This window comes from Petaurus breviceps, unplaced genomic scaffold (genome assembly GCF_028583685.1).
Source record: "Petaurus breviceps papuanus isolate PSGF00001 unplaced genomic scaffold, PetGlider_PUasm1.0 90792, whole genome shotgun sequence".
NCBI lineage: Eukaryota > Metazoa > Chordata > Mammalia > Diprotodontia > Petauridae > Petaurus > Petaurus breviceps.
In genome coordinates, this window is record NW_027187347.1 from 20331550 (window position 1) to 20342631 (window position 11082).

At 36.9% G+C, this 11082-nt stretch overlaps 1 protein-coding gene across 1 annotated transcript in view; it reads right to left on the minus strand.

Moving 5' to 3' along the window:
- Positions 1-3062: 3062 nt before the first annotated feature.
- Positions 3063-11082, minus strand: part of EAF2 (ELL associated factor 2) — a 62982-nt gene continuing 54962 nt past the window's right edge. Inside the window, exon 6 of the mRNA XM_069070013.1 lies at positions 3063-3755. Within this exon, the coding sequence (XP_068926114.1) occupies positions 3709-3755 (47 nt within the window). The 3' untranslated portion in view covers positions 3063-3708. The remainder of the gene's footprint in view (positions 3756-11082) is intronic.

The window sequence follows — 11082 nt, forward strand, 5'->3', positions numbered from 1 at the left end:
CCTATTTTGCCTCTGTTTACTTATCTGTAAAATGAGCTAGAGAAGGAAATTACAAACCACTGGAGTATTTTTGTCAAGAAAACCCCAAATGAGGTCACAAAGCATCAGACATGACTGAAAAATGACTGAGCAACAAGTCTTCAGGTAGGTCACATTCTAGTGGGGGACACAACATGAAAACAACTATGCACATACAAGACACAGTCTAAATAGGAGGTAGGCCCAAGGGGAAGGCACTAGCAGTGGGGGTTGGGGGTGAGGTTTATCAGGTGGAAAGTGGGGAGTGGGAAGGACTTCTTGAAAAAGGTGGGATTTAGGGGCAGCTAGATGGCACAGTGAATAGAGCACCAGCCCTGGAGTCAGGAGGACTTGAGTTCAAGTCCTTAGACTGGCCTTAGACACTTAACACAAAACTAGCCATATGACCTTGGGCAAGTCACTTAATCCCAATTACCCTTTCCCCCCTCCAAAAAGAAGAAAAAAAAAAAGGTGGGATTTAAGATGAGTCTTGAAGGAAGCAGAGGTGAAGAGAGATAGTAATAACTAATAATAATAGTTAACATTTATATAATGCTTACTAGGCACCAGGCACTGTACTAAGTGCTTTACAATTATCTCATTTGATCCTCAAAACAACTTTGGAGGGGCCAGCTAGGTGGTTCGGTGAATAGAGTACTGGCCCTGGAGTCGAGGGCCCTAGTTCAAATCTGGCCTCAGATACCTGACAGTTACTAGCTGTGTGACCTTGGGCAAGTCACTTAACCCCAACTGCCTTGCTTACAACAACCAAAAAAAAACCCAATCTTGGGATGTAGGTCCTATTATTATCCTTATTTTACAGATCAGAAAACTAAGGCAAATTAACTTGCCCAGGATTGCACATTGGTGTCTGCTGTGGGATTTAAGGTCAGTTCTTCAGGTCTAATGCTTTATCCAGAGAGACACAGAGGGAGACAGAGACAAAGAGATAAGAGACAGACAGACACACAGAGAGAAAGAAAAAGAGATGGAGAGCCTGGAGTACATCAGTAAAAAGACAGAGTCAGGAGATAAAGAGGAAATGGTTGTTATCATTGGATCAAAAAGGTCATGGAGGGGAGAAAAGTATAAGACTGGAAAGGGAAGAGGTTATGAAGACCGAGCTTGAGAATATATTGGCATTGCCTTCATGCCCTCATATATAGATTAAATGACTCGCAATTGTCATTTTCCATGTGAATTAAGCATTTACCCATCCTATACTATTTAGATAAGCTCTAGAGAGTGCCCCTTCTTTCAACCCCCTTCCCCATTAGGTTAGCATCTCTGCCAAGAACGAGTGTTTGATAAAGCCACCATTGCTGCCATTCTAAGGCCCATTCGACAAGGACACAAAATAATATTTTGGGCTGAGCAAATTCTCTAGCCCTTCTAATTCTCTAAATCTCCTTATATTGGAGATATGTCTCCTTCTCGCAAAACTCCCCAAACTCAAAACACAGAGTTCCTTCTCCTACCTTCCCCACATCAGCAAGCCCTGGGGTGAAAGGAAAATCAATGCTGCTCTCAGGTCTCTAGGCTTGCACTTCCTTATGCATTTTCCCCCAAAAGCTAATTGATTATTTAGCGGTCCTGGAGAAACTTCTGCCTTAGGGTTCCCACAAGTCCAGACAGCCTATCTCGGACCACTATTGTAAGAACTAGTGCTTCAGGAAAGATCGACCTTGTTTCAACTGAATTCCCTACAAGTGAAACAAATAACGGATCCTCTGAAGTGGTCTCTCTAATTGAATTCATATTGCATATTTCTGAAGGGCTGGAAACAATGATCGTAATTTATATAGTAACAGCTTTGAATAGTGTGAATTTGAATACATATAACCACTTTAGAGGATTCACTATACAAACTGAGATCTAGCTGTACTCTTAACCTTTTTACTTTTTAATCCCCACTATCTCCCCCTTTCCACCACCACCACCCTCTGACACCCTCACTCCCCACCCCAGCCCGTGCAGTTTGGAAACCTTGAACCATGATCAAATCAACTCTGCCATTGCTCTGGATAGACCATCTCAATCTACTCTCTTCTTTTACCTCCACTCACTATTGGTTCATCTTTCAAGGACCAAAGCCATTGCTCCCTTTTGGTTATTTTTCCAGTAGTCTTTGCTTTTGAATTCGTATGCCCAGTCCCACCACCATGCTTGGTAATAGAAAGCAATAGGCTTTGTCATTCCGTCACAGCCAAAATATGATTTGTTTTGAATGACTGACTACACTCGGTAAAAGTGGGGGCTTTCATTTGAAGAGGGAGAGGAGAATTAGGGAGGAGATGAGAGGTAGCCTAAATTCAAATGGATGGAAGAGATACTGCCTGAAGGCTTTTAGCAGCTCTAGGATTCTACAACTTTCTTCAACTGAATTAATGATCCCATCTTCATTATCCATTCATGTTCTCACCTTTCACTTCAAGGACGTAGGTCCCCTAAGACAAATTCGAAAATGGAAAAATCAGTTGAAAGAGATAAAGAGAATAGATAAAAGAGACAGTGAAGGAAAAGTGAAGGTGATATCATTAAAATGTCTGATTACATCATTGATAAGGATGGGAGTGTTCCATGACAGACTGTGCAGGGAGTGCACTAGCACTGGCATGGTCAACATAATTGCAAGGAATGACATGGCCATCAAGTGTTGTAGGCGTGACTCTCAGGTTAGATTTGGGGATGAACTATGGCACTTTGCTAAAACGAAAGAATATAGTGGCCTTGAGCTTCTCTCATTAAGGCCCCCATTGAAAAGAGCAAACTTGGGATAGAGTTTAGAGAACTGCCAGGGTGGTCAGAAAGCCCCAGATTTATCTGCCTTTCATTGGGAAATCTCATTATCTTTCAAGATTAAATCTGCCTGCTACTCATACCTCATCATCCTGTGACTGGAGGACAGGAAAATGGAATCCATTTTCCATCTAAGCAGGGGGTTTAGCACAACATTTCTTCTCATTTCCCACCACTTAATGCTGCTCTTTAGCACTCTCCTATATGCCCCCCACCTTTATCCCCCAAGGAATTGCATAAAATCCTTAAGGGCAAGGACTGTTTTTGTTTTATTTGTATTTGAATACCAAGCACTTAGCACTGGGCCTAGTACACAACAGGTACTAATAAATGTTAATTGTTGATTTTGGAAGGACTGTGACTCCTTGCCCTGAAGGAACAAGCTGCTGGTGAAGGTGCTTGCAGAGTAAGTTCAAACAGAAATTGGAGAAGTCTCACAAGTGATGGTTCCTGAGGATGTGGAACTTGTAAAGCAGATGTTTATAAATGAAACATAGTTTAGCTTTTTGACATTAAGCCCTCTATTTTTCATCTCAAAAATCAAATAAGAAATTGATGTTGAATCTGTAAGAGGAATGTACTTTGTTTCACCTTAAATTTATAAACATTTAGCTATTACCAGTTTTCAAAAACAGTAGATGGCAAATATAAAATACAATCAATAATTATATTTTACTATGAATCTAGTCCTTTAGAAAACAAAAATACTAAGTACATTAAAGTTGTATTGTTTCCATATAACATTAGCAGAAAATTAAGAATCAAATTACATTTCAATTATCATCAAAACTGAGACAGTTCTCAATCTTGAAAAATTTTATTCTTGGTGCAAAACAAACTCTCTCATATTCTAATATTTTAAAAATATTTATGTTGAGACCCATAGTTTTTTCACTCATCACTGTCACTTCCTGATTCACTCAGCTGCAAATCATTTCCTAAAATAAAAAAGAAGCAGGAAAACGAATTACAGTAAAGTTTTTAAAAATTCAATTAATATAAAATAAGATCAGGTAAAATGTGAACTTAAAGCTCATTATTTTCAACTGATATTTTTCATAAAAATAATTCTAATATTTATATACTGCTTTATGTTTCACAAAATGCTTTATATACATTAAGAATTACATCACATTAAGAATTAGTTTGCTTATTTTAAAATTTGAATATATATTAGTGTTCAAATTTGCTATTGTCAAATGTTAGTTTACGTATATACTTAACCTATTTTTGTCATTTTCATTCATATCACCAATGTATTATGAAATAAAAATATTCTTTATGCATTATACCTTTGATTCTCTTCCTTTGGGCCTTTTTTTGAGAAATTATCATGGAATTGAGGAAAATCTAATTTAAAGAACTATCTTACACTATTTTTATTTTTTTTAAGCAATCGGGGTTAAGTAACTTGCTCAAGGTTACACAGCCAGTTATTTCTGGGTGTGGTGCTAAGTATCTGAGCCTGGATTTGATCCCCAGGTCATCCCAACACTGGAGCCGGTGCTCTTACTCGCTGAGCCACCTGGCCGCCCCTTACACTATTTTTAAACTAAGAATGTTTGAAGTTTTACTTAGGTGATAATTATTGATGGTGTAGTGGTTCATGCTGAATGATACTCTCTAGAGAGCAATCTTAGGCCTGATAGGTTAGGAATGGTTCAGAAATTGAGTGCTATTATTGATCCTCATTATTATGGTCTGTGAGGTCAGAAAGGGGGCATTGGAAAGTCACCTAATATGATTTCCTGACACATTTTACATCAGGTTCTGTTAGATAGCTCTTTTAAAAAGTGCTTATACTCTTTTTTTTTTTTTTTTTGCCTTTTGGAGGGAAATTGGGGTTAAGTAACTTGCCCAAGGTTACATGGCTAGTTTTTTTATGTGGGTAAGTGTCTGAGGCCGGAACCAAACTTGGGTCCTCCTGACTCCAGGGCTGGCACTTTACTCACTGTGCCACCTAGCCGTCCCGTGCTTATACTCTTAACAAGGTCAATCATCATGTTTTGTTGTTCTTGAGTTGTTTCAGACTTTGTGACCCCATTTGGGGTTTTCTTGGCAAAGATACTGGAGGGATTTGCCATTTTCTTCTCCAGCTCTTTTGACAGATGAAGAACTGAGGCAAACAAGGTTAAGTGACTTGTCCAGGGTCACACAGCTAATAACTACCTAAGACTGGATTTGAACTCTGTCCCTCCTGTCTCCAGGCCTGGCACTCTATCCATTGCACCCTCTAGCTGCCCCATCATGTTTTCACATGAGTTCATTCAGTTATGTTGCTGTTTAATGTGTCAAGTTCATTTTCCTTTTCTTTGTAGGTAGGAAAAACTGAATTTGTTTCCCATATGCAATATTAATACATTACAACCACAGAGAATAGTATCACAACATAACAAACCTAAACACATATGTATTCCAGATTACCTCCTAGCACTGAAAGAATGACAGATTTGATTATGTAGAAAAGAAGAAGCAGAAAGGAGAGGAATTTTGGACAGAGAGAGAAAAAAATGTTTGGGGCTAGAGAAGAGGAAATTTGAAGAAGGGAGGAAAGGAGCAAAGAAAGGGAAATAAAGGATGTTTCATTTCATGCCATACTAGAGTAAAGCTACAAAAGCTAGCTCTATGAATGAGTTCAGTCCACCTTGTGTGCGATCAGATCACCAACCTAAATTCTCTACCACCTTCATCTCCAGCTCTCTACTGTTTGGAGAATCAATCATAGAACTGAGAGGAGAATCTTTTGGCACTTTCCTTAGCTAATACATTAAATTAAAAAAAATTATTAATTGTTATTATATTTATTTAAACAAATAATAATAAAATAGCTAATAAATCCCTAACTTCTGTGATAGTTGATGATAGAAAACTCCATGACGTTGCTATCTCTTCCCTTTTGACATATAGGTTGCTATAACAACTAAAGCAACTATGAATATTTTTGTACAGATAGGCCTTTTCATCCTGTAATGAATTTTTTTAAAAGATAAAGTTCTAGAAATTGACTATAGTAGAACTTCTATTTTTCCATAGCTTCAGTACTGAATTCCAACACTGTATTACTATTTTTTTTTTTACATTCTAAGGGTATGATTTATATTCTACAAAAATTTTTTGTTCATGTCTGTTGGGGACATATCTTTACTGGGGACTATTTATTATGAAGTTCTAGAGAGCAGATCTATTGCTGATATTTACTACTACTATTTATCTTCATATAATAAAGCTTAACAAGTTTGCTCCAAAATTTTTTTCTCTTTGCTTTATTAAAATGTCTCCACTCTCTGGAATCAAAATAAATATCATTATTTTTTCTTTAAGTTTTTTTTTTGAATTTATGTGTTTAATACTGAGATTGCTAACCCAAGTAAAAATTTATTTTGGAGTATGGTAGGGACCAAATACATTTATTTTTTTTGGACATACAGTTTTCTCAGCAATTTTTATTTAAAAGTGATTCTTTCCACAGTGTTTTTTAAAATTAAATTTCTTTTATTTTGAATTAAGGACTAGGAAAAGGAGAACACTTCCAAATGTACAACAGCATTTGGAGATATGTGAAAGCACAAATCTTAGTTACAGCTTGCTTTTTTAAAAAGCAAATAAATTCAACTAGTCTTTGGGGGGGGGGGCATTTTTTGGGCATTTGGGGTTAAGTAACTTGCCCAAGGTCACACGGCTAGATTTTTTTGTGTGGGTGTTAAGTGTCTGAGGCCAGAACCGAACTTTGGTCCTCCTGACTCTGGCCGGTGCTTTACTCATTATGCCACCTAACTGCCCCAACAACTTTTGTCATTTTTAAAAGCTGTCTGCCTGTTCTTATTTCCTTCAGATCTTCTGTTCTTCTTAGAATCTTTTTAAAGCAAAAGTTTATCACATACTAAGTTTTTACACATGCATCAGCTTCCATTTCTGGGTTCTTATTTCTCTGTTCTTTTTCCAGTAAAAGAGACATTTTCATAGTTGTTTCTACAAAGTAGAGATCTGGTAATATTACTATCAGATCAAAGTTTTGAGATCTGGTAGCATTACTCCTTCTTTTGCTTTCTTTTTCGTATTTGTTCTTGATATTCTTGCCTATTTTTCCATATGCTTGTTATGGCTTCAGTTTTACGAAGTTACCTATATGTGTCTTGATTGGCATTATGTAAGTTTATTAATATTATTCTTAAATTTGTTCAACCTAACAATTGATAATTCATTTTTGAAGGACTTAACATCTTCAGAATTTGTCTATCAACAGTCAGATTGAAGAATTATTAATCACACTTATGGCTTAATAGATGGGCAGATTTGGTTCAGAATTATAAATAGCCTTTCATTTAAGTTCTTCCTTGATTTGCACCTAAATAATCTTGAATTTATCTCTGTGTATTTTGACAAATTGATGATCAAATATGTGAAGCATTTGATTATTATTATAAAAGGCATTTCTCAGTTTCCCTTGATTCCTATTGGTACTGTATAAGAAGATGATGATTTAGTAGGTTTATCTTGCATCTTGCTACTTTTAAAGTAATTTATTAAGCTTATTCTTTTGCTGTCAGGTTTTCCGAATATAAAATAATGTCATCTGCAAAGGAAATAGTTTAAATTTTTCATTTCTCCTTACTTTCTTTTTAATATCTTATTATTACTGAGATCTATTTATAAAACTATGTTAAATAGGAATAATGAAAGTGGGCATCCTTATTTACTACCATCCTTTTTCTTTAATGGGAATACTTCTTTATTACATAAAATATTGTTAATCAGTAATGCTTGATTGTGACCCCATATGGGATTTTCTTGGAAAAGATATTGGAGTGGTTTGTCATTTCCTTCCTCAGCTCATTTTACAGATGAGGAAACTGAGGCAAACAGGGTTAAGTGACTTGCTCAGGGTCATACAGCTAGTAAGTGTCTGAGGCTAGATTTGAACTCAGGAATTTGAGTTTTCCTGACTTTAGGACTAGCACTCTATCCACTGCACCACTTAGCTGTCCTATATAAAGTATTAGCTTTTTTCTTTTCTTTTTTTTTTTTTTAAATATTAGCTGTTTTCAAATTAGTACTTTTTAATCATATTCTGGAAAGATGCTATATTTGATTCAAAGACTGTCTCTAATGGTATAATATATAACCTTTATTTTTTCTCTCATTTGTTTATATCCTTGCATCCCATTTTAAAACTCTTATTTGGTTATGATGAATAATTTTTATGTACTTATAATGGGGGCACTAAACGAGGACCATGTCCTTAAAGCATTCTCAGATTTTCCCTTTCTAGTTGGTTGTGCAGATCATGCACACCTATTCCCTGCTTGGTTCTAATACAATAATGTGGAGCTTTAGAAGCCTAGTTCCAGCCATGAATGACCGAGGAGCTGGTACTGTGCGATGATGAAAAGTTTTCTAAGTGGCTATGGATCCAGAAGAGCTGACAGCTCAGGAATTGCTGAGCTGGGATATGACTGAATACTCTCTTAATCTATTTTTTTCTGGTAGCAAGTGAGATAAGGACTTCTGTGAGTTACCAGGTGATAAGGAAGAGCTGTTGCCCACTGCCCATCTATCTGATAGGTCTGTAAACAAATTATTTGTCTGTTCCTTTTGTGTTTATTCTTTCCTGATCTTAGGTAAACAAGTATTTTGAGATGTAAGTGCCTAGACACTAATGTGAGTTCAGGCAAACTCACAGGGTCTCATAAGAAGCCCATTGGCAACTGAAGTCAGTAGTAGAATCCAGTGAGGGTGCTAGGAGTGGCCACAAGAGTGGTAGTGACCAATGATAGAGGAAACGCCTGTAGACAGATATTAAAAGAAAGTTATCCTAAGATAGCTTTAAGGATCCTGACCTCTTGCAAAATACAAGTTATGATCTCTACAAAGGCATTGATCCTATGAGATCAGGAAAGAACTACACCTAAGAGGAATTATGAGAATTCCACAAAGAAAGGACTCCTAACCAGTGCCAGAATTTATAAGCCATCCTTTTGCCATAAGTGTTCCCAACAAATACAATTCACTACCACAGTAGTTTGAGTCCTCTCTCCCCAGAGACTGTAGATAAAGATATTTTTTTTCAATGAGGAATATTTGACCTGACAGCTATCACTGAGATATGTAAAATGAAACCCATGACTAAAGTATCATTCTAGAAGTGCATATTTCATTCAGCAAAAGATACTGTGTGCTACAGAGACAGAGAGAACAGATGAGGTTTTCAAGAAATATTATAAGCTTGGCATGGAAGTCTTTGTAATGGGAATGTAAATTTATGTTGTTGCCATCTTTCTAAGATTGTATTGTGTAAGATCTTCATTGCTAGCATTTACATAGAGCTTTAAGTTTTGCAAAGCGCTTGTTATGGGAATGGGAATTTAAGACCTTCCCTGCCCCTAAGCCCTTTGATAGGCTTAAGTGCACCTAGAGCCTGTGGTGGGAGGCTTGTTTTTCAGGAGATGATTTTTGATTGGGCAGTGGGTGAAGAGGGTTATTACATTCTCTCAGCCAGGAGAAGGCTATGTAAATCTTGATGTGAGGCTTTGTTTTGGGGCTCACTTTGAGGAGTGTTGTGTAATTTGACTAGACGGGACTTTGGGCAGCCGTTGAGAGCCCCCCGGCTTTGAAAAACCTCTCTGGTAACTGAGTAGGTATGGATGTAATGGTTGGACAGTTGGAGTACTGTCTGCTTGATCTGTTTTTTTCTCTGTCGTGTAACTTCTGCTTGTAACCTGTCTATATACTCTGAAGTTCGGGGTGCTGACTTTTTCCCCTGAACTAGCTGTGACTATATGTTTGATCGATTAAAGCAAGATTCTTAACCCATTTTGAGTTGCTTTCCTTTAGAAAAGCAGAGTTAAGAACCTGTGTTGGCAACCACCCTGGGGATGCTGGGGTGCTTGCTGCTACAATCTTGGAGGACTACAATTAACTAGATATTTGCAAGAGTTCTCTTCCTCTTCCAAAACCAAAATAGCTCATGAGTTCATTACTTATTTTAATGATAGCATCTTTCAAAAGGTGGACGAAACAATGAAAGCAATACTGCCCTATGAGTCTACTTAGAATCCCTTCCCTGTCAATCACTGTTTGATCCCTCATGGATTATCCATCTATATCATGACTATTCCATCTGGGTCCTCATCTAATTCTACCCTTCCCTCCCATTAGGTCCTGTGGAATACTAGTGGGGTTTTTTTTGTATTTTTTTTTCTTTTTGGAGGGCAATTGGGGTTAAGTGACTTGCCCAAAGTCACACAGCTAGTAATTGTGTCAAGTGTCTGAGGCTGGATTTGAACTCAGGTCTTCCTGATTCCAGAGCCGGTGCTCTATTCACTGCACCACCCTACCCCAATACTAGTTATTCTTAAAAATTGTCTTTTAGATTGAACTTCTTAATCTCACCCTTCTGCTACCATCTTACAACCTAACTACAATGGCTATTCCAAACCTCTGATAAAGCTACTTCACCACCTCTCCCCTCCTTCTGAGCAGAATACCTTGCTTCAAAATTCACTGAAAAAATTAAGACTATCTGTCATAGCCATTGCCAAAAGATAGGTCTATACTTTTTTTTCTAGTTATTTGCTATCACAACAAAGTACTACTATGAATATTTTGGCATGTAGGGGCGGCCAGGTAGCACAGTGGGTAAGAGCATTGGCCCCAGAATCGGGATGACCTGGGATTGAATCTGGGCTCAGATACTTAGCACCACACCCAGAAATAACTGGCCCTGTAACATTAACCAAGTTACTTAACCCCAATTGCTTTAAAAAAAAAATGTTGGTATGTATTACATCTTTGTTTCTTTTTTTTTTTTTTTGGTATGAATTACACCTTGGATTTCCTTGGAGGCTATATCAAATTGTGAGGTTTCTGGGTCAAGAGATATGAACAATTTAATCTTGGATAATTCTAAAGTGAAATCTAGAATGGTTGAATCACCTATATAATGTCATTTTTGACCATTTGCATGAAGGTAAAACCTCAATTGATTTATATTTTTGGAATATTTCCACGTAGCCATTTAGAGTTTTGAGAATCTTTTGAGAACCATTTGTTTGTATACTTTGACCACATATCCCTCCATAAGGAAATGACTCCTGGTGTATTTGTGTGAATTGCCTACATAATTTTGCTAAAAGATTTTATCAGTGATATTTGATGCAAACATTTTTCCTTACTCTGTCATTTATTTTTTAATTCTGTTTTCATCGATTTCATATGTGTAAAATATTTTTAATGTTAGTCAAAACTGAATATTTTATAATCTATTTT